Source organism: Sipha flava, unplaced genomic scaffold (assembly GCF_003268045.1).
Source record: "Sipha flava isolate LNK unplaced genomic scaffold, YSA_version1 71_pilon_pilon, whole genome shotgun sequence".
NCBI classification, from domain to species: Eukaryota; Metazoa; Arthropoda; class Insecta; order Hemiptera; family Aphididae; genus Sipha; species Sipha flava.
In genome coordinates, this window is record NW_020273611.1 from 1,839,659 (window position 1) to 1,865,126 (window position 25,468).

At 37.2% G+C, this 25,468-nt stretch overlaps 1 protein-coding gene across 1 annotated transcript in view; it reads right to left on the bottom strand.

Annotated features, from left to right (window-relative positions):
• LOC112692174 overlaps positions 1-24,535 on the bottom strand; it is a 29,557-nt gene extending 5,022 nt beyond the window's left edge. Inside the window, exons 1-5 of the mRNA XM_025566745.1 lie at positions 24,007-24,535; positions 8,467-9,002; positions 8,222-8,353; positions 1,054-1,278; positions 5-31 (exon numbers count right to left, since the gene is read on the bottom strand). Of these exons, the coding sequence (XP_025422530.1) occupies positions 5-31; positions 1,054-1,278; positions 8,222-8,353; positions 8,467-8,943 (861 nt within the window). The 5' untranslated portion in view covers positions 8,944-9,002; positions 24,007-24,535. The remainder of the gene's footprint in view (positions 1-4; positions 32-1,053; positions 1,279-8,221; positions 8,354-8,466; positions 9,003-24,006) is intronic.
• Positions 24,536-25,468: the final 933 nt, after the last annotated feature.

A 25,468-nucleotide genomic window follows, 5' to 3' on the forward strand; every position in this document is an offset into this window, starting at 1 on the left:
CCACGAGCCGGGCCAACCTGTTGGCCGCGTTCTGCAACGGAAAATCCATTAATTTTTTTTTCAATTTTTCCTTTTTCTCTTCCGACCGTTTTTCTGCCCCAAACATTTCGTTCCGGGTCGACGGGTACGTACGATTTTAAACGTCTGCCCCTGTGCAGCGATAACCCGAACGTTTTCATCGGTCGCACACCGTCGGCAGTGCCGTAAAAACCGAATGTGCGCAGCGCGCATTGCACACAGGTCACGGGCTTCAAAACGTCAAAAGCTCAAAAACGTATAACGATAACGGACCTCAAGTTTTTGATTTGCGCACAGGCTTCCGGTAGTTTAATTACTGCACCGACTGTCGACAAGTCGAAGGAACGAAACGCGCCCCCCACCTCCGCGCGATTGGACCCACGGAATCCGGTGTAAACGGAATCCTGTGTAAGTGAATAACCGAAATCAAAAATAAACCACGTATTCGCGGGTTGTATGGTGAAATATCATTTTCTGGCTAAATCGAATTTTCTCGCAGTTTTTTTTTTTTTTTTATTCTATTTTACTCCAAATTCCCATCAAATTATATTCAACAACAACGAAATAATAAATTGACTACAAAAAATGTCATTGTTTGTTTGTACAAAACATCGGGTGGGCACAATCAAAGGAACATCCTTAATGTAATATTCGAATATTTATTATGAACATCAAAGCAAGGCACTCATAGAAAAAAAATCGTATTGAACTTGGTTTATAACGTAAAAGTTACCTGATAGGGCCACAATTATTTACCATTCTTATCGTACACTTCTTTGTCATATATCACTCGTCACTTCTATACCTCAGTACGCTCACTTCCGTTTCCTCGCCATTTGTTAACGCGTCACCGTAATCTACTTGCACATGGAAACCAACCGAAGATTCAAGCGCAAAACTTATCTATTTCCACTACCACAGATTTTTGAAACGGCAATGGTCGTGGAAGGGTTATTTTCATGGTGACAATAATTATGAAGCTGTTACAGCTGAATATTTCGATGTAGGTGCAGGTTTCGTTTACGTATACCGTACCTGTACGACGGTGCCGATGGCTTGCGATATACCAGTGACGGCCGTGAAACTGGGACCGAAAAGCCTGTCCGGGACCTGAAGAGAGACTTTGTTGGCGTCAAAAGTCACCTCAGAATCGTCTTCCAGCCGCCCATCCGCCGGCTGCGCGACGGCCGAAGACTGTTCTTGGGCTAATACTTGCTGGTCACTACCGGGTGAACCCGAAGCTAGGAAGTCATCGTCGTCCTGCAAAAACGAATGTTGCGTACACAATGGAATATTAATAATGTATTTTTTAAATTTAATTTTTATTTATAAATTAATCGTCCAAATTGTACACGTCGGATCGCCATAACCAATCTGAACAATGATCACAGACATGTGTTTCTATAGAATCGATCAACATTTTCTAAATTTCAATAGTATGCTATTATATGCAGTAGTGTACCACTTTCGATCGACGTTTAATTAAAAAATGTGCACATCACACAATTATTCCGTTAAAGTGAACTCACCCATACTTGTACTCGATAATAATCATATTCCAAGCGTTTTGTCCGCTTACGTAAAGGTGATTGAATTATAATATTATTCTGTGGAAATACATCACACTATAGCTCGTAGAGTTATGCGGATGTCTGGGAATGTGGTGGTTGTACTTACCGGCAACGATTTTTACGAAAAGCTATAAACGCTTTACGAGATGAACAATAAATGCCCACGTGCGTGAATGTTTTTATTTTTTTTTTTTATTTTTGTAAATTTTTGTGTGGGCAAAAATTCTCATTTAATTAAGCACTTCTTGCGGAGTCGAAAGAAAATCCAAGAAATATAATTTGTCGAAGGCTTCAGGATCGCCATGACTAAAAGCATTCGTATTGTAAATACTTGCATAATGATTTTTAATGAATAAGTAAAGAGTAGGAAGGTAGTAAAATAAAAGCAATATCGCATGGTCACACGACAAACAAAGGTTGGTCATTGCACATCTGTGCAAACCTTTTTATCGAGTACTGTACGAGTACTTGGTACTTCCCACGTTATAATAATACAGTACAACAGATTAGAAACGGTGTGACGGTCGAAAAATGTGTTTTATTAGCTAAATTTTTATACGAGTATATCATGATAGAATAAACATAATAATATAATATAATATGATAAATATCATCAAAAGTTATATATTATATAACTTAATCTATAGATTAAATAAAATAAAAAAAATATTCACATAAAAAACAATGTTCTTTATATTAACTATGACAATAATTATGATTTATCACCTAAAATATTACAATTGTAGTAACGTTACACGCAAATATAGTAGGATTAAACAAGGATTACGAAGGGCCATGATAATAAAAAAACATTTTTCTATGATAATTTAATAAATTTATAAATGAAAGAATAACGAATGATAACATTTTTTGCTCACGAGAATAATAATAATAATGAAGAAGAAAATAATATATAAATGTCACAACTCATATTCATAAATGCGCTGAATATCATTGATAAATCATATTTGATACATGAAAATATGCATGGAAATGTGTATTTATTTCATAGAAATTGCGTAAGAATAAAATGAATTATCAGTAGTGAACTGTTGAACAAATGTTTTGTAATTTATCATTATTCATGATAAAACAAATTATTATGTATTATATAACACCATATGTTGTGTTTAATGTAAACAAACATTTCATATTGAAATATATTCATACTCGTATTTTCTATTGTAAAATATACGTGTATATAAAATGTATCACTTGGTTGTATATATATTAATATAATATTATGTTTGTAAAATGTTTTACTTATAGGCCTTTTCAAATTTCAAAGCAATAATTTTATTTATTAATAATTAGCATTTTGATCAAAATTTGACTAAAAAATAATTATTAAAACTTTAATTAGGTTTAAAAATTAATTTGAATTTCTACTGTCCGAGTATAATGATTTCTTTGAAAACAGTTTATACTATAGTACACGCTTGTTAGGTCTCTTTGTTTAGGTTTGTCCATATATTTTTTTTTTTTTTTATAGAAATTATAGACTTCTTTGATTTTTAATTTGATATAATAATTATCATACACTTTTTCCTTTCTAAGAAAATATCTAACTATTGCAGTCGATGAGTTGAACATTACATAGATTTTGTGCTATACTTAAAAAGTACTACATATATATATATACGCATTGTAAGAAAATTTTTTGGACTAAAAATAGACTTGTTTTTTAAACGTGCTATACGAAAATTTTCTTTCACGATAAAATATGAAAACAATTAAATATGTAAAACAATCTAACCTGTTACGGTGTTCATTTTTAACATTTATTCTTATTATTCATAAATGGTAAGCGTGTGAATGCTCATCAAATTCGTAATTATGCAATGCGCATAATTTATAGCTTTTTCGTCATATTTAGTTATGGTACGTATAACTGTAAATCTTCAGCAATTAATGTCAAGAGATTTAGTGATAGTATTTCGTGTGTTGGCAACAGCTTTAAAAAACGAATCTGGCGCAACCCTTTAATAATATACAATTAGTACACGAAGCTTATGATAAAAAAATATACTGGTCATCGACTGCATATTAAACTTGTTTAATATTATTCGGTTGCTTAAAATGTTTTTTTCACGGATACAAATTACTCATTAGGCAATTCGGGCGTGGCGAGTAGCAAACGAGTAAATGGAAAAGTGATAGTTTTTTCCTCCTTTCCTATTGAACGATAACACCATTTTAATGATAATATTTTTACTGTTGATCTATTTCATTTACGAGTACAAAATACATAATACGAGTAGCCTTATCGTCCCTGTTGTCATCTCCTCTATTGCGTGAACGTTTTACTGTACATTTTGATATATTTATACTCACTGTATCGTAGTCATGTTATAAACTAGTAATAATTGTATTTTTCTAATATTTTGATTAAGAGTTATGCACAACCCCCACCCGGTACATGAATTTTAATATAAATTATATAATAGTAATAATAAAAATAAAAAAACTTAAATAAATAATAAGAAATAATATATTGATCAATAAATAATTGTATTAATTACGTGGGCTCGGGATGAAAAAGTTTTTACCTTATGTAGTCGACAAACGTATTTTAGAATAACATTCTACTCAAGCAAGACATTCATATTTAATTTTATCATATTATCGAGTAAAATTTACTAACTATTAAGTTATATTGATATTGACATCTTAGCGCTAATTATTTGTTTTCTGATTATTTTCATTCCAAGCCCCCGCACAATATCAAATTAAAACACCTACAAATCGTTTATACTACAGTTAAGGTTTAAACACAAAATATCGTAATTACTGTTATAACTCGCAAACGTGGTGACGAGGCGCTTCGCGTGAGTTCTAACAGAAGCACGATAATTGTATTGTATAACTCTCTACAAAATAGATGACACGTTGTACGCCGTCGAAGTTAGGCGATATGTATGTTTAAAAAATATACATTAAAGTAATAACGTAATAACTAAGCTAATAATGATATTTCGTTTGATTTGATCGCGAGACCTTAATCTTGTACATGTAACATATAATATGAAATTAAGTGATCTATATGAGTTTATGACATGATGAACCGTCTTGTGAATACAAGTGCTTACGGAGTGAAAACGTGTACTATGACGATAGAAATAATTGGCAATGATGGTATGGCTGGTGACGACGATGATGTTATGACGATGAAAAATGAAAAATGATGATGGCTTATGATTGAGATGAAATTCGTTAAAAATAATAAAGCTCGGAAAACGTAACAACGTGATTGTGAAGAACACGAGACCGCGGGAGACAATTAATGCTTTTGGGAAGACGATAGTGATTGTGCGCTATTGCCGTGTAGGTACAACGTTATGCACATGAAAACGTACGATGGTATAAATCACTCTCGTCCTGTGCTGCGAATATTTACGCGCGTCTGTTATGATCACACGCGTTATGCATTTATGTTAATAGATTGGGCAAACCATCCGTGTTGTGCATATGCACGTGCTATGGCCACGGAGTTAAGTTATTTCACGTTGTTAAGCGTAAAACGTAATAATGGTTTTAAAACATTATATAATTTTGCGTGAAATGAAATGTTGATTGTCTGTTTCACTTGCAAGTCTTTTACGCGTGACTATAAAATAAAGTTTCATTAGAAAATTACGTAATATTATATTTGCACTAAAACTGCACACATCGTAAACGCTGGGCTTTTTTTTAATGCCACGCGAGATGTTTACGACGCGTGCAATTTTAATAAATCCCCGTGCACAGGTGTTTAAATTTAACGCTAATGGCTATTTCGGATTAACTTGCGACACGGCATATTCGCAACACCATTAGATTGATCGAATCTCAAAAGCTAAACGTGCTATTTTCGTTTCTGGTGCGTTACACACGACACGAAGTTTGACTATTAATACACCTTCCGACTAACTATCAATAATATTAATAATAGGTAATAATAATAATAATAATAATAATAATAATAATAATATTAGAATACTTCAACCTGTTTAAACATTGATTACAATTATTATTATAATATGACTACACGTGGTTATGACTTCAATTATTGTAATCATAATAGGTGGAGCCGGACGGTGCTCAGCAATTTGAAATAACATGTCTCAATCGATGTAGGCGAAATTTTGAGTGTGAAATTATAACTTTTTAGGTTCTTGCGGTTGCACCGATTTATGAATTTTAATGAAATCGCTATGACATTATTACAAATCTACACGATGAAGCATAAAAGTTAATTTTTTATTTGTTCATACGTCTCTTATGCGAACGATCGCGTACCGGCTCCACCAGTACGATTGTTACAACTATTTAATACGATTACGGGGGGGGGGGGGGGGGGGATTATTGAACGTAAAAATAAATAAGAATTAGATTATGACTATATTACGTGGATAACGATATACGCGGTTATGGCTGTGCGACTGGCAAGTACACGATATTATGCGATTTCCGCGTGCGGAATGACGATGATTGTGCATATGACGACGACGACGACGCTAATGATGGGCGCGATGTCCGTCGGGTTCAATACGAAGGGTCCGATGACGGTGAACCGTCGTCGTTCGGAGCGGCGAAACTCTGAGGGGCAAAGCCTGGCGGTCCGGCGGAAAACCCTTGAAGCTCGGCGTTGAAGCCCGGTGGTCCGTCGTTGAAGCCCTGCGGTCCGGGGTTGAATCCCTGCGGAGATGACGGCGACGGCGGCGGCGAAGCTATCAGATCCGACCCGGGAACGAAGCCGAGCGGTGGCGCGGCCGTAGCGAATCCCGGCGAGTCGGCTGCCTCGACGAAGCCCTGCGGCGGCGGTGGGACAACGTGAAAATCGGCTGCGTCGTCCTTAAACATACACGTCGATCGTTCGCACATCAAAAGTCACGTAATTTTGTAATCCCTCGTCGTCGTCGTTGTAAACGTCACACACACACGTGTTCGATTCGAATAGTAAACGTGCGACGTTTTGTTCAAGTCTTGCACCTGGTCGTCGGTTAACGCGTTTTATTCCAGCGGTAAACAACGTGTGCCGTCCGATCGGTAATCGCAGAACCGACGCGTGTAATATGCAAATACACTACCACTGTTACCGCACGTCCGTCGAGTACGCATAATATACGCAGCCGGTTCGTATTACGATTTTAGTCGGACTTTTAGTTTTGTCAAGTTTCTTCTCGGTGACATTTTCGTTGTTGCGTCAAATCGATTATCTCGTTGTTTTTTTATAGAGTCGTTTGTACACATTTTTGTTGTCCGGTTTTGGTGACTTGTGTTTTATTTTTTTTATAATATCGGTATACGAATTTGTGAAAATGAAATTTAATATTTTTATCGTACACTCGTTATTTTCAAATGTCGTCATCGCCGTCGCCTATCATTTGTCTCTTACCCCGTCGTAGTCGTCGTCGTGTATCATAATTGATATTAATAATGTCGTCACCGCCGTTGTCATGCACGCGCGCATGTGACACAATAACCTCGCATTTTATCGTCGTCGTGTTACATATTATTATAATCTTTAATGTTTATTGTTTTAATAACGTTAAATCATCTTACACGATCATCGCATACGCACTACAACATTATTCGTACCCACACTGATACACGATACATGTAAATATGTACCGCGTAATATTACGAGTTGGTAGAATAATGCGTTGTTGTATTGTTTTGGAGAAGAAAAAGACAAAATTCGAAGCTGAATGTAATAATAATTTTGGTTTGGTCTAAGGCGCTAGTGACAGTAATAGTGGTGTTAACGCGGGCGGTTAGTAATAGTAAATAGTGCATGGATACGGTTTTTAATAATATATATGTATTACGTTATATTATGTGAACGTAACACTGTGGTGAATGTCGTGCATAGGTGTAGGTAGTGTTTATATGGTTTGATTTATTATTATGATATGATAGCGTACAGTGGTACAGTGGTACAGTGGTACAGCGTACAATGGATTTAGGTACTCTAATATATATATGTACACGCTATCGAGATGAAATCCATTCCTCGTTTCACCCAGAATTTATAATAAACTCAAATCCATTATCACTTTAAATCACTTTCTATCCTTCTTGCGATCGACTTTAACTCTGTACATTTAACCCAAAACAAAACTCTGAACTTGTTAAGTATCTGAACGGCTTGTTCCACGTGAAACGAAATATTTATGATATCTCATATCTTAATAAATATAAAAAAAATGCGACTGTTTCAATAACTTAAATTGTTAACGATTTAATATATTTTTTTAATATATAATAGACATATTAGTTAAAAAAAACTATTTCAATATTTTTGTAAGATTTTAAATTCGTTATTGTCTATACCTACCTCTCTCTCTATATATATAAATCTTCCTCCCCTCCCCCCATTAAAACACATTAAGATTACAAAGTTTACGAAATCGAAACGCCAACATTTTTCTAAGATCTCCAGATTTTCCCGATAGGCCCTCAAAAAAAAAAAAAAAAAACAAAAATAAACGTTCAGGCTGTATAAACCAAATACGTATCGTATTGTTTTGCCATACCCTGAACGACTCACACGTTCATATCTTCATCGCGATCGTCTCTACCGCAAACTCATCTCTCGTGTACATATATATTCGTGCGCTATGCGTCGTACGTTCTAATGTAACGCTTACCTTGTTTCCGACGGACCCAGAGGAGGGTTTCGACGACAGCACCGGCGACAAGAACTGCGCGTTCTTCTGCTTGTTCCGCTGGTCGAGGTTGCTCAGCAGGCGGGTCTTGAAGTCGATCACCTGGTTGATTTTCTGTGGCACGGGAAACGGAAAGAAAATCGCAAACCGTTAGTACGTGTCGTTGTTTCCGATTCGACGCGGCCCCGGTTCACCCGTTACGGGCGACGGCCGCGGCCACGACTTACCTGGAACAAGAAGTTGAGTAGCACCGCCTTGACGCCCAGCGCGGTGGCCGCCTTGATCGTCACCTTGGTCACCTTCTTCACGGCTTTCAGGCCGACCGCGCCCACGCCCAGCGCTTTGGCGCCCACACCGACCGCCTTGGCGCCCAGCTTGGCCCCGGCCACCAGCTTGGACCCGGCGCCCAGCGCCAGCTTGGCCGGCAGCACGACCAGCGGTTTCAGTTTGAGCAACGTCCTCTTTCGCCGGACGACGGTTCGGCCCGGGGACGCATCGACGGCGGCCGGAGCGTCGCGCCGGAACCGCGCGGCCGGACCATCGGGGCCGCCGGCCACCGATACCGACGAGGGTGGCGGACGAATTGCGGACGCCCCGGCCCCGGATGGTGCGCAGCTAAGGGTTACCGCTACTATCAGCACCAGAGCGGCCGTCACCGTGAACACGGAACACTGTTGGCCCGATGGCGTGCTGCGCGGTACCATGTTTCGGGCGCCGACGGTGATCGTTTAATCTGGTAAACGTTGCGCCAGCTGCCGCAAACCTGTGAACAACGTACACTGTATAGACGCACGTGACATTTCACATCTCATATCCCCTCCGGGACGAGTGTCGAACATTTTAATGGACTATTTTTCGTTCGATTCGTCGTGTCAAAAAAAAAAAATAAGACAATAACCTATCCGGGAGAAACGTTAATTTATTCGTGATGGAGGAGCTTTTACTTTAATTTATATTTCAACGGTCGTAATACCGTCAAGGGTTCGCCTCTTTCCGCAGTTTCGGCAAACAACATCCCACGTTCGCGTTTCTATAATATTTCTGGCGTCAAACCCGACTAGATACGAGAAAACACGGTTATTACAAATATTTAGCGTGCCTGTTTCCTTCGTGCCAACCAGTCATTATCCCATATCCAGAGAAAAAAAAAGAAAGATTAATAACCTTCCACAGTTAATATAATGCTTATCAATTTACATTCAAATACAGCTCGAATCATATCACCGCAATATTGTTAAATCCTGAACTAAAATGTTTTATTTTAAACGTTACATGGTACTCAAATTAATGTAATATAAAATTGTCACGGTTTTAAAACACGTGCATTAACAAATACAAATGTTTATGATCGGAGATATGTTATAGAAACAATTCGGGCAGAGAAAATAACTTACGATATCGCATCATTACAGAGTATATTATTTTGTTGGCAGTGGTAATCAAAAACTGACATCACTTCACATTAAAAGACATTACTTAAAAAATATCGAATGTAATCAACACGTTTTAAAAATACAAGCGTTTCATCGAGTATAGTAAAATATTGCCTCGATAGTCCACAAAAATGTTTGGGTTGCCAAAGATATCTCGCAATATCCATTGGTCATGTCTACCGCCCGAGCCCTTTTCTGAAAAAACATTTCTGTACGAATCCTGTCTACGTCCACGGATATGGTTCAACACAGTATGATCACTATCGTTGTACCAATCATTGGACGAACAATAAATATCTATGCTCATATTGTGCACCGTCGCGTAAATCGTAGAAGCTCGCGATAATAATAATACAGTTTTGTGCAAAATAATTTTTGAAATAATTTGAAATCTTTCAATTGAATTCGGAAGTGTACCCGTTTTGGAATTGTTCAAGTGCAATTCGATACAATATACTACTACTATCATGTGCTACGGGCTTAACACGTGATTTATACGGCTAATTATAAGAATATGTTTTGATCAGACCCGCTGGCGTAAATCGTGCTCTCATAATTATGTTCTATCGACATCATAATACTGATACTATGTGTACATAGAGATTGACTCGTTATTGCAGTGGTGATTTGGTCAGGTTTTTTTTCTACGAGTTGGATTTGCGGGGCCGACGACGGTTTTTTTTTTTTTTTAATCGACCGGTTAAAATATATATATTCTAATGAGATGAGTGAAGCAACAGTAAAAGCGACGGTGGGCGGCATCTGTGCACAGGTAATACGATATTACGGTGTACGCGCGAAATAATATCCAGGCGGTCGGTTAGCGAAACACCGGTGTACGTATAAAAAAATCGCATAAATTACAGATTGACTCGTTAACCCGAATCGCGGCGGGCACCGTGAACCGTTTGCACACGTGTACGGCGACGGACCGATTGCGCAATTCGTAGACATTTGTGCGTTCAAGTTCCCGTCGCCAGTGCAACGAGGACTTTACCAACGATCGCGACCCGTTCTCGCCGCGTTTATAACGTCGTTTCAAGGGTTACAAATATCGAATAAAACGCGCTCGGTGCATCGTACGCATTGGAAAGTACTTCTTAAGTGTAAAGCTACGTTCTAGACGAAGCAACTATTGTCGCGCGGCAAATACGCGTCCACACGGTGCGGCATTTATTTTCCAATTTGTTTTAAAACAATAATAACAATAATAATAATAATAATATATTATTCATAAATGCTATAGATTTGAGTAATTTTTAATCGGCAACGAAGTGCACGAGATCAGCAAGTAATCTATATTTTTGAATCTAAAAAAACATGAAGTTAAGATTTATGAAAAATCATTAATAATCTTTGTATTTTTGAAAACAGAGAATCTTCAGTATCGACATTTTGATAGAATAAATAATAAATAATAAATTGTGTCTTCTGGAGATTACTACAAAAATCAGTTTTACCTCAGTGAAAAAAGCTTGTTCTGTTAATAATTACTTAAAAAGTAATTTAAATACCTACTTAAAAAATAAGTACTGATGCCGCGCGGCTTTCCTCTGATGTAGACCGCCTACAAAACCGATCGGAAATTATGCCACGTGGCAACAAAAAAAAGCCGCGGAAAATGTATTCATGTATTCACACTCATGCCGCTCGGCAAAAGCTGCTCCGCCTGGACGTGGCTTAAGACACGACGACGGCAACGACGAGGTTTTGCGGTTAACGCGGTGACACGGATCAATAACAGGCTGCTGTAATGTAATCCGGTGCCGTTGCAGTTGGTCACCGGTCGTGAGCACGACACGGCGGAGTCTTGTGCGCGTGTGTTCTCGATTTTTTATGATCGGCAAAAAGAAACCGGGGGGGGGGGGGGAACAGCATTTTTCGATTCGATGTTGTAACGCGCGTTGTATTAATATTAGTGTTTTTTTACTTTTAAGATTTTTTTATCGCAAACTGCAGAAACGCCCCTCGCGACGCCCCCGGGTTGATATGTGTGCACTTTCACTCAGCTGCAGTACCTACGCGTTGCAGTGCATCTAGATCGTAACGCGTTTTAAGTCGCCGCTGTACCACACGGAATGACCGGTTGCTCCGTGTCGGTTAACCGCGTGCAATTAAGGTCGTCGAATCACTGAATTTACCAGGATTCGGCTAAACACACACGGATTCGTCGTACGATAGTCTTTGACGCAATGATGGCCAATGATTCATCAAGGATAGGGGGAAGGGTGTAAAAAAACCAATATTATTACGAATTTCAATTTTATTTTTACAAATTAATTACAATTTTATAAATTAACGATCACCTCCATGACCAACTCACATTTGAATTATCACTTATTGACATACTCTTTTTTCCAACATATCAATCAATTCGAAAATCGCCGCCTTCCGATTAAAATGATAGGGGAGTAACGATCGGGTCTAGGAAGGCAACGGCCGCCTCCCTCCTCGCTTATGTAAGAAATATCGATAGTTGGTTTTTTAAACTCAACTCAACTACAGTTCCAGTTTTGTATTTTTTTTTTTTTTTTCTAGATCGCTTTATGCCGACAAAATAGGATTAATGTTCATAATTAATAACATGTTGGTCGTTAAAATGAAACAAACAAAAAAAAAAAAAAAATAATAATAAGTACAAACTCGTTCTTGATTTCAAAATAAATAAAAGGGAATGCGTGGCCCATTGAATACTTTCTTATGGTTAATTAACGTATACTTTTTCTCCACCCACTACAGAATGTGATAATTAATGACGTGCTACAATTATGTATAAACAATTGCAAAGGAGTCACTATGCAATAATACATATTTTATTGTTATACCGCTAGAAGACTAATAACACGTGTGCAATATAAATATTACCGGATAATTGTTGTTTAGTTTTAACATGTTTTATGTTACTAAACAAAAACTTGTTATTATACTCGAGTGTGTGTTGGTAAAATATATTTATTTTTATTAAAACTCGTTACATAATATACTTTTACATGCTTTACGTACTGTAATCGTACATATTGTAATGTATTACTTCATGAAACTATAGAAATGTGTATGAAGTACTAGTGATTTATCTATCTTGAACTCGATACAATATCATTTTATGAATTTTATGAGAATCGAATGATATTGAAATAATATTTTTAAGAAAGAATTATGCGTGGAAATGAAGCTTAAATAGAGCTGCAGTCATAGACGTTCACCCGGCCAACCCTTGAAATGTTGTAAATGGAGTCCTACAAGGTAAGTATAAAAGTAAGGGGCCTGTATTTTAACTGATGTTGCTCAAATAAATTAAATGTAATTTATTCTAAATTGTTTGGCAAAAAATATGTTTCGTAATAGAAAAATAAAATTACTTTTTTTACGTTTTCATGCAAAAACTTCTCATGATAATATAAAAGCAGCTACAATCGATAAAAAAAGTACAAATCATAAATAATTGAAGATAACTGAGTAAAATGGACGAAATTCAAGGAAAACATGATCATCGGGACTAATATATCACAATATTAAATAAAAAAAATCAAAGACGTTTATTTAATTATTTATGCATTAGAATTTTTAAAAAAAACCTACACGTTTTGTTAAGATAAGACCTAAAAGTGTTGTAGGTACCTCCAGAGCCAGCCCAAATGGTTTTCAGGGTACAGAATTTCTTCATGCATAATAATTTATTAATAATTTATATAAATCTATATTTATTGATTTTATTACAAAACTAAATATATACGATAACTATATTTCGAACCGTCATCGACGATAAACAATTTTACAAGTACGTGCGCGTATAATACCATATGGCTATGTATTATGATTGGTACTGTCTTAATTTTCGTAGATAGCAACCCGTGTCCTGAGAAAACCATACGACCACACGGGTCTCGATTTGCGTTCTACTAGGACTATATTATTTTATTATATTTAAAGTGATGTTCGTAATATATAATTTGTGGGGCCCGGTGTGGTCGTACCGCTTGTCCGACCCCAGGGCTGGCACTGAGTACCCCTTGAAACCCTGAGCTGCGCTCGCCTATTGGTGCAGTACACCACTAAAATAATCAAATTTTTGCGCCATTGCAACCAATTTAGAATCCAAGTGCACATAACAGAAAAGGCCTGACCAATCATCAAAGTTAAACTACAAATCTAGAAAATCTCCGATCAATGTCTTAATGGTACGTGAGTTATGACAAACGACCGAATAGTATGTTTTAAAAAAAAAAAACATTTGATATTAATCGATGATAACTGATGAACGAGCTAAAAAAAATTAATACACATCCGTTGTTTAAGTAGAAGCAATGAGTAAATTGAATAATTGTTTGGAAGTCATCAATAGATTTAACACATTTGTAAATACATATATATATATATATATTAATTACTATTAAATAACTATTCGTTACAACTCATAATCGAAGGAAAAAATGTAAAAATAAAATGTTAAATGTTAACAAAATGAAAATTATAAATATTTAATTTAATCGGTGGATTAAAATTGTCTTACATTTGTGTTTTAATTAATAATAATAATAAGTGAGGTAGTTATGAGTCATGTATATATACACCATTTTATGTATCCTTATCTCATACTAGATAAACCAATTTTTTTTTTTTTTACTGCTTTGTATGATACTATGAAAAATGTCCTTGTCTGTCAAATGTCTTATCTGTCGTGTTATAGATTTATATCAAATCGTTATTGACGAAAGCGTGATCCATATTATGTTTTTATGTGTAGTAAGTAGAAAATCATATTTCTTAATCTATAATCATTTAATAAATTCTATAATAATTATATAAGAGTGTAAGTAATTATACCTTTGATTGTAAAATAAATATTTATAATCAATGGTTATACCTCAATCTTTTTGTAATAACATTTAAAAATATATTTATGATAAATTCGACTGGTCTATGAGTCGTTAGCTTGGAATCATTAATGAGTGACCGAATTCTCTAGATGACGAATTGTATCTGTCGGTTTGTTAACAGACACGAATTGTGTCCTAGTAAAAATAAAAATATGTTTCACAATACTTTAATTCGTTTAAAAAATGGTTTTTGCAATCATTGCTTAGTATTACTATAAGATATAGTTTTAAAATGACTCGTTTTCAATTGATTATTATCGTTCAAATATAATCCGTCATATCTATATTTTGTGGTACATTTTTTTTTCTGTAGAGTCTTGTTATCCTGGATGCCTAATAATTTGACTCGTAATCCGCGCTTTTTTATTTTCGGTAAAAACTAACATAACAATAACTTTTGTTCCAAAGTCACGATTTAATTGAGGCAACAGTACAATAAATCGGAAACACATTTTCCATGAAATCTGAAAAAAAAAGAACGAGGAATTCGTACGAGTTTTAAAAACTTTCGGCTATCTGTGAATGTTTTCTTTCGGAACTTTTGTAGACGCACAGGAGTTGTAACGTTTTCGGTGCGCTATGTATTTCCAAGAATGGTAGCCATGACGCCGTTACCAAACGAATGATATATTGATATATTATTAGTGATACATAAAAAGGGCAAAAAAATGAAAAAAAAGATGTAGCGATCCCAGCGCGCGTTGCACGAAAGGGAACACCGATCGCTACACTACAGAGACCATCACCACAACTTACACCAACTATTTTGGTCGGCTTTACGCGAATAAAAACCCTTCGATGACCCACGTGAAGTGAGTCGATGTGTTTGAAAAACGATAAACGAAAATCGAATTGTGTTCGGTCGATTACGCGACCACCGCATCTATTCAGAACGCGACGCGTAACATCATAATATAAGTACTGACGTTCAACGTGTTGTACGCAACTACGGGTGACGCCTTTCGTACACGCAGGATTGTCCTGTCGTGGGCGGTCAACGCGAGGAAAAAAATAAAAATAAAAATCGACGATTAACGTCACACGGTGCGCCAACTAATTGTAAAGCGCACGTGCAACGCATGCCGGCGTGGGTTATCGCGCGGAGATTTTAACGAGAGGAAGAGAAGAAAAAAAAAAAATTGAAAAATTTCACAACAGTACAACGATTGTTACGTATCGGTACGCGGTTACGACGGCGACTCCGAGGTGGACCGGTAAAAGGCGGCATTTCACGTTCGCCGCTCGTAATAATGAAATAATAATAAAAAAAACTTCGATACAATTAAATACACAATGTGTACACGTTCGCGTGCGACCGATCACTCGCGTTCAGCGTACGATCTGGATTTATCTCAGATCGGCCGGCGGCCAAGGTCCACTACAATCGCCGCTTTCATTCTATCACACGATCGCGTTGCATATTAAATCGCCGAGGTGCTGCCGATTACCGTTGCGATTCCGCTCGGGCGTGTGTTGAACCGATTATGTGCGCGCGCGACACGCCGTCAGGCTCGATTAATTATCTTCGGCGCCCCGTAATAATAATTGTAATACCGTTCCATATCCGTTTTATCCGTGATACCGCGGTAAAAAAATAATCTTTTATTTAACGAGCATTAACGAGTTAAAAGTTAAGATTAAGTTAAAACGTTAAGTTAAGTAACTTAACTAATAATAAGTAATAAGTAAATATAATATTAAGTAATAATTAATATTATTATAATTAATATTAATTATAATATAATTAATATAATTTATAATTAATATTAAGTAATAAGTTACTTTTTTTTTTTTTTTTTTTTAAGATAAACGTGTTAACTTTAAGTTAATTTCATTTAAAAGTAGCTCAGTTAAGTTAATCTTAGTGTAAAGAATAATGCAAATTATTAAATTAGGTTTTTAGTATATAATTTACTATTTTAATATGAATTTCCTGTAGACGAAGATAATATGAATAAAATAACTTTAATAGTCTTTATATGGGTTCTATTTTATCATTATATTTTTATAACATTGTTATTGTATAAACACTATAAACCCATGGAAATCTTAAGAATATTCTGCGAAAATAGTAAATACCATGAGAGCGAGTGTCGATGGCGGATTAATCACAAAACAACTGTGATATAATTTCCAATTTAATTTCATTATTCAACTAACATGTGTTCTGTTCACATCTCGTTAGAATTTATAGTTTATTGTTATTAGTTCATTACTTTATTAGCTTATTATATTTCTGCGAAAGTTTATTATTTTTGATTTTTGGTTTTTTGATAGCTATTTAATACTTTTATATATCATTTTAAATTTTCCCAATAGTTTTCTTGAACGTAAAAATACTAATATTATGTGTGCAATTTTTTATTTTTGCAAATTAGAAAATTTTAACTTAAAACTAAGTTAAGTTACTTTTTTTTTCAAAGTTAACTTTTAACTTAACGATTTAAAAAAAATCGTTAACTTGCCCACCCCTGATCATTTCACACCGTTTACCCCGTCATCCGTTTAACATTTCAATTCGAATTTGCGGTTGCCGGACGAACATAAACGGACGATTGCGCGTACAATAAACAAACGTTTTATAGTAATTTAACGGAGACGTGTGTACCTAACTCGTAGTAGACGTAATATGTTGAATCGAGACGGCAATGGCCATATAATCGGGTAGCGATTTTTGTAATCCGCAAAACAACGGAATAAACGATTCGCTTCCAAACATTTTTGTGAGCAATACGTTCGCAGCGTCGAAAACTTAACGTGTAATTGGAAAACATCCACATGCTTCAATCTTCTAACACGCGTCGCTGAGAACCCTTGTAATAAATAACGATTTAGATTGCAAGTTGATTGATATTTCGAATAAATAAAATACGAGTCGTATCGTTGTGAAGAACGAGGTACCTGCGATTGATACATCTAAAGAAATTTGCTTTGTCCTTACGAGGTATATTATGTGTCCGGTAAGACCTTTGCTCTCGAAATCTCGGTCGTGTGTCAGGCAGAGCGACGTTCATTAACTTGTGTAGTTGTGGTAGGTAATTATTTTTATCACTGTTGAACGAGTAACTGGTAAGACTTTCAAACATTAGCTTTTTTTTTTTTCACCTTTTGTTTCGTCCTAAAAGTTATCGCATGAAAGCAGGAAAAAATGTCGTAGGTTATAATTTTTGAAGAACCGTTAATAAAACATTTTCTATTATGGCTATGTAATATTTTTTTTATACTCGGCCGTGTAAAACGCTAACGAGCAGTAATAATGTTATAACTAGCAGAAACTGAAAGTCTTATTTGATTGCCGATGTTTTCTTGGTGTAACCAATCACTTCGGAGGGCTCGCTGCTAGAAAAAAACGTTATTGTATCACACGATACGACGACAAGGGATCCGGTGGACGAAAAAAAAAACACGTGCAAAACAGGATACACTCGGGTGGTCGCGTGTGTTCCGAAAAGACGTATGTATGTTGGAGACGACCGTAAAGGGGCGCAAAAATATTTTTGTTATTGGGCGATTTCCATGGCCAGAAATAGTACACATACGTTTCTTCTGCGTACTCTATGAGAGAAAAAAAGCGATCTTTTAATTAAAAACTACTCGAAATCGTGGATTAGCTGATATCCGTTGCTCTAGCGTGTAAATGTTATAAAGATTGTTTATTTAGTTGTACAACATTAATAGTAATATTGTCACACGACGGCAAAAACACAATAATAATCCGATTAAATAATAAATGCGTACGCATAACTTAGGAGCGTATCCGAGTTGGGTCCCAAATAATATTGATGATAAATAACTAATTGGGACCGACTATAAAAACCATTCGGTCTGACCACTACAACAATAAAACCTGTAACTAACAAGTATTGACACACTCGATAGTGTTAAAAAATTAATAGACTTGGGTTTGTCAAAGCTCTTTCATTTTAACTTTTACCAATGATAATTTTTTTTTATTTACCGTGTACCGGTATTCCAATTTTTAATTAATAATTATACACCGTGTGTTAGAAACTTAAAAAGAACAATCATACCTGTGTTCTAATTTATAGATAACCAACAGTCATAAATATGTGAAAAAGAGAAGGGAAATGTTTTTTTTTTTTTTTTGTACGGACCCAGCTAGAATCGTAGCCGAAAAACACTGGTGCCCAACTAAATCGAATATGGGTGTTCGGGGTCCGACCGGTAAACGCCGTCACTTTTAACGTGCACATTAATAGTATGAAGAACGCGGACCGTCAGAAGACGTTTTTCGACATTTTCGAACCGCAACGGGCTGGTTGCGCCGTCGCCGCCGGTGTTTTTCGATGGTCTGCTCGCGACGATAGTAGTAACACCGAACACCGCGGAGGATTACGTAACACAATCGTGGCTGTCGCGCGGCAGATTTCACTCCCGTCATCGCGTCTTTCGCGGTGCGGCGTCCGGTCGCGGCACGCGGAAATGATTAACATCGTATTCCGTTGATGGCGTTTAAGCGCGCGCGTTGCTACCGGACGGAAAACGCTCGTGCCCGCCAAACGAAACGTGTAAATAATCCGTTTCTGAATCAGAAACACGTGCGCAAACAACTGTTGAATCGTGATAAAATTACGATCGTAAGGATCGTAACCTAACCGTACGCGATGTTTTTCTACCGGTTCTAATGCACTACGTACGGGGACGAACCGTGAAACCCAACAGCTAGTTATCGGACTGTTGATCGAGTCCGGTGCGAATTTCAAAATTGATTTCAACGTTTCGCGTTCGAACTCGTTCGTTTTATTTCCACCTTTTTCGACGAGTCGTATAAACGCTGTCAAAATCCTCATTCGAGCATTATGATCTTTAAATAATTGTTTAAATAGTTCTATGTTTCCGTAATCTTCTGGCTTATCGATTAGAAAAATGCACTGTTCTTATTGAATATGTCTTACATTACCTAACGTTTAGCACAAAGCTCTATAGGAAATGTTCTTAGAGAATTCAGTGATCAGTATTATTGCACATTGCATTATGGATTTAACCTATACACTGTGATCGAAACCAAGGTCGTAACTGGGGGGGTTCAGGGGTCCGGACCCCCCCCCCCCCGAAATTTTCAAAAGTAGAAAAATTTTAGCGGTGAATATAGTTTATTAACTATAAATTGTACTAAATGATAATGTTAGACCCCCCCCCCCCCCAAAATTTTTTTCCAGTTACGGCCTTGATCGAAACGTTGGGTAGGTTTGTTTGAGAAACGAAATCGAAATATTATGATATTGTCCCAGAAATGGAATTTCTACTACTGCAATTTAAGTGATATGTAGGTATTGCGACGTAATTATACAAAAATCTCGATATTTTCTTCTTTCAACTAGTGTTATAATTGCACGTTATGCTTCTAAATACTATGATGTCATAATTTGATTGTAATAACATAACATCAAGTAGTTGCAGGCTGGTTTAACCGAGAGTTACGCATCGTATTCAAACTAAATATAGGTTATGAATAGCAATATTAAACTTTTTATACGAGAAATAATACTGTTTTTTGTTAAAACAATGGTTTAATAAAAAGTTGAAATTCGACCGTGATGGTTGTAATTTGTGAATTAATTTTAATTCGTGGATTTTAATTATATATTTTACGTTTATACCTAGTACGAAAAAAAATCAAAAAACTCTAGACCAACAAAAATAATCACGCATAAACAATTCTATTATGTAATTTCGTGTACGTTTGTACGACGTGCATTTCGCAGTAATTCGACTACTTCCGAATTCAAGTATTTAAGAACTTTTGCACATGGGTTCGAATAGTTATCCTCCGTTGTCGTGTACTATATCGAAATCGTATAGTGTTTCCATGTGTCACGAAAACGCTTTTTGCGAAAAGACGTGCAAAAATATGTCAAACGCTGTCAAATAATTATTGTTCAACTACGGTGGCTATGTTTATTCACAAACACGTCGATTGTAAACGCACGTTCTCCGACGATATTCCATTGCATGATGATAATATAATAATAATAATTCGATTATAATCGAAGCGAAATGTTTTCTAAAAGAATGCAGGTAAAGGTAACATGTTAAAGTGGAATGTTAAAAATTGGTAAAAGTCAATAATCGTCCTTTAGAGGTTTTCGAATTCGTTTTTTTTTATGCGCGGTGAAAATCGTATGATCGTTTCTCGATCGCACCACCATCGGAACGTTCGAGGACCACCTGTTTTAGTGTTTCACAGCCGGTTACTCCGGTCGAATGAAATCGCTCAAAACGATTAATTCGGTACGCTATGCGTTCCAGGGTAAACCGTCCGGCAGATATCCAGTACCCACCCTTAAGCACGTATTCGCCGGCACACCGATAGCACCACCGGAAATCGTTCGGCTGTTTCTCTCCGTTTCCGACGTATTCTCATGCGTTTGATTATCATGGTGTCGTGCGAGCTATGTCACGCGCACACTCGTAACCGATGCAAAAATAATATTGCTATTCTAGTCGGTGTATAAATGTCGTCGCCAATGGTTTTTTTTGTCCCCCCCCCCCCCTCGACGAAATTATTACGTTATTAATAATTTATCATTGTTATTATAATTATTAATATTATAACCATCGTTATCATTATTGTAGCGTTTTTTTTTTTTTTAAATTTTTTTGTATCCGTTTCTCGTAACGTAGACGACAGTAGGTACTTCCGAACGTTTTGCACGACGAGGTATAATAATAACGTAATAGTATTCGCTTCTGTACGGTTATGTGTGCACGTGCGCAAAACCGACGCGTATCTAAACAATACGTTAACGGTCGTGCGCGCGCGTACAACGGTAATGACAACGATAGTAAATAGCAGTAATATTGTTGAGTGCGTGTGTGAGATGTTTAAAAGAGTGAAACGACACGGGCCGCCTCCGCGACGGTGACGAAGTGGTGAAAGTGGTCGTTGGCCGTTTCGGCTGCGACCGGACAAACCCGCGCGCGCGTAAGAACCGACGGACGAACGGTGTGGTTAATACTAACCCGGTCCGGTTGTTAAATAATGATAAATATTAGGATTACTGCACACGTGAATTATGCAACTGCGGCGCGAACGACGGGCGAAATGACTAATAAAAATATTCAAATGCAAGCGCGCACAAAAAATCCGTAACGTTATTACAATGTACGTACGAGGTATAATTATTATGATGGCGAGTAAAACAGCGATGACGGCGATAGTGGAAAAAAAAAAAAAATGAAAAAAAACGAAAGTGAAAGACGAAAACAAAAATCAAAGATGTACCACGACTGGAGACAGGATTTTTTAATGCGGCAAACGCCTAAGAACCGTACGATTAAAATGTGCGATACGTGCGAAATCTTGAAAAAAACAAATTTTTTCTCGGAATTACATAACAAATTTTTCATCATAAGTACCTATTTTAAATTTTATTTTTATTACTATTCATTTTTTTTTTTTATAATATTATTGATTACTATTCGGCATTAACTATTAAATATTGTATAAAAAATATAAAATTCAAACCGATCTGCAATATTTGATTAAACGTAATCATCGTTTTTTTTTTCTTTAAAATTATGTGAAATATACATAATTATATTATTAAACATAAAAGTCCAATGCTTCGTGTAACATTTTAACAGAGCAATGATAAAGTAACATAAAGTACAAAATAATATCTGTTGTAATAGAACACTCAGCAAACTTATTCGTAATAATCTGTACATTTTTATAACAAAAAAACCGGAACCAGACAATTTTGTGCAAAGTAAAACTTTCTTTAAATTAATCTACTTGATTTCGATTTGTAGCTTGTTTCTATTGGGTTCCAAAGATTACGCCTTAAAAAGTTGCAATCGCACGAGAATCCAGTCTTTAACCATGACAGTTGTCCGCGTGGACCGTCATCTGAACATATTATTGTAATTCGCGTATAATAATAAAAAGAGCACTAGCACCTCTCTTTGATCTTTGAAGAAAGCCACCACGATCGACGAGACGAGTTACGTATTGCCGCATACATAATTTAAAATCATCAATATCGTACAGAAGATTGTGTAACAATTTGTATTTTATCAAAGGTAAACATATTATATTTTCTCGATGACTACGACATATGAACACCGTACAATAGACCGATTATTATCCCTAACAAGTTATAAGTAAAAAATTAAACAGAAATTATCGTATCACATACCGTTACATCAGTTGAACGAGTAAAATATACTGTCGACAATATACAATAGCTGAGAAAAACGTAACTCGAAATAATTTTAAAATGTTTTACGGTGATGAAATGAAAAATCGGTTTTGTCAAACAATTCACAGTGCGCCGTGCGAAGCCGGATAAATCGCACTTTTGTTTCCAGGTTTTTTATTGATGCCGGAGTCGGTGCTTTTGGCTTACGAATAATAAACCATCATATCAATGGCGGTAGTGCATAAGTAAGCTAAAATGATTGTAATGTCTCGCGGACGTACGACGTACGTGATATTTGCGTGCGTACAAGTCGTGTAACGGACACGTACGTACCGGTGACCGAATCATGGCGCGCACATAACATGTATGTTAAACAGAATCGATGACGCACGAGAAAACGGAATCGAAGCGATTCGTTCACGATAATTGCTTACGCCTAATAAATAATAATAATAAAAAAATGATAGTTAAACGTTATCGTCGACGATCTGATTTTGCAACGGACGCGAGCAACGTTACGTTTTCTGTGCACCCTCACGCGTCAGCTTTGAGAAAATGAGCGCCCGAGCCACTTCTCCTTACCCGTCGTCGTGCGGCACATGCTCTTCGACGTTCCGATCGACGACGTGCGACGCCTCGGCCGAGTCGTGCGATCGTAACGTAAAGGGTGCGCTTTTACTTTCGGTGAAGCCCTTCCGTTCGACACTAGTTCGTTTATTCCATTAAAATTATTATTTTTTTTTTTTTTATTCAGATTTAGTGATCTGTAATAGTAATGTAGTCACGATTAATTGATAGACGAGTACTTGGAATTCGTCAGCCGACGGTTATAAAACTCATCGCGGCCCCTTTCAACTCGCAGCCCCGTGCTCCTTGCCCGCGGTCCAGCCCTGTCGCCACCCATCCTGAACCACAACGTACGCAAAAAAAAAAATAATAAACAGAAATACCATACGCGCACCCGCGTAGTCCGGCGCACGGTTAGTCGGGCACTCGGATTCGTAACCACCGGAAATCACGCGACGGGTTTAAAAGCGCGTTCGCGAAACACGCGTGTACGCGCAACACCGTTACGGCACACGTAACATCTCTTATCGCGGCGCGTAATCGAGAGTTTTTTTTTTTTTTTTCGTCCGAATGTTTTCGATCGACTCGGACTTTTACCCGAGAAACGGGTCCGGCAAAAAACGCGAAACGCGGCGGGACGACGGCGAGCAGGAAGTAGCGGCCGAACACCGCGTCCGGTTTGACCGCGTGTCTCCGTGCCGCGGTCGTTAACTAACAATCCTTACCTCTCGACTCCGGTCTCGGTTCCTCCGCCGATCTTCGCAGCTCCTCCTGGTCCTCTCGGGAATCGATCGCTCGTGCGCGGGATGACAGAAGAAGAAAAAAAAATAATTGTTAATTTTAATTCTTACTACGAGTTCACGGGATACGCACTGTCCCCTCGGAAAGCGCACAACCTACGCGATGCACGCACACGTACAAACACATACACGCGCACACGCACACTCTCGCGCGCGCGACAGATACGACGTTCCAAGTGCAGCAGCGGTGCAGCAGCGCTTTTTACATACGCGTATTTTATTTTTGATTATTATTTTTCTTTCGTTTTATCTATTCACAAGGAATGTTTGTTGTTTCGTGTGCGTGCGGTGCGTCGGTGCCGCTTGATCTCCGGGATGCGAGTGCGCTACGAATGCGGCCCGTGGTCGGTTCTTCGGTAGCGATCAGGACGTCAACGACGCGGTGAACGTTCGAAGCGAGTGCGAGCGACAAGGCGGCGGTCGCGGTCGCGGTGGCAGGACCGTACGAGAAAGAAAAGGAGAAAAAAAAAAAAATTTAAAAAATGAAAGTAGTTTCGTACGCGACGTTCAATAATATTCGTGTTACGTGTGTTGTGCAGTTGGTGCCGCTCTTGTCGGACGGTCGCGGCGGTTAGAGAGGGGAGGGGGGCACACGGACGACCATCACGTTAAACACTTCAGGACACGTGTGCGCGCGCGCCAAGTATCGCGTTTGTTGTTACGTTCGTTAGGACTAGTGATCAATATGGTACCGATTTAAAAGTGACTTTGTGGGCCGAATTTATCCGATTGCGAAACCGAAACATTAGAAAACACTTAAGGTTTAAAAAAAAAAAAAAAAATAGAGCGTCATCACTTATGGATTTCAAAATGTTACACAATTTATAATAATATGCTAAAATTCTGATTAAATATATTTAAAAATAAAAAAAATACCCGGACGACGAATGACTCGTTATTTCGTGTAAATACATTCTAATACGGTGACCAAGCCGGTGATTCGTCTTATGAAAACGGTCTTGGTAGTCATACGGGTTTAATGGGTTGTACGCAGTGCAAACTACTTTTTTAATTAACACTAAAAGTATTGTCTTCGTAAACGCATCGAACTCGATTGGAAGAAAACAATTATCACTCTGTCGAATGAGAAGTGAAACAATAAAAACGTATTGGAAAAACCCAAATAAAAGAAGAGACAAGTGGAACGAAAGGGTTGTGCAATAGAGTAATGAGTAGTGAGTGGACAAATGGTTCGGACGTTTAGTCTAATAAATTGCATGTGATATGTGTGTGTGTGTTAGTGATTGTTTGGTAATAACCGGCTAGGTAGATTACGAAAGTGGCGACCACGCTCTCACTCTCGCTCTCACTGACCATCTTCATCACGGCAGCATTGAATCAATACAAAAATATAACACAAATTAACATGTTGTTTTTTTTTTTTTTA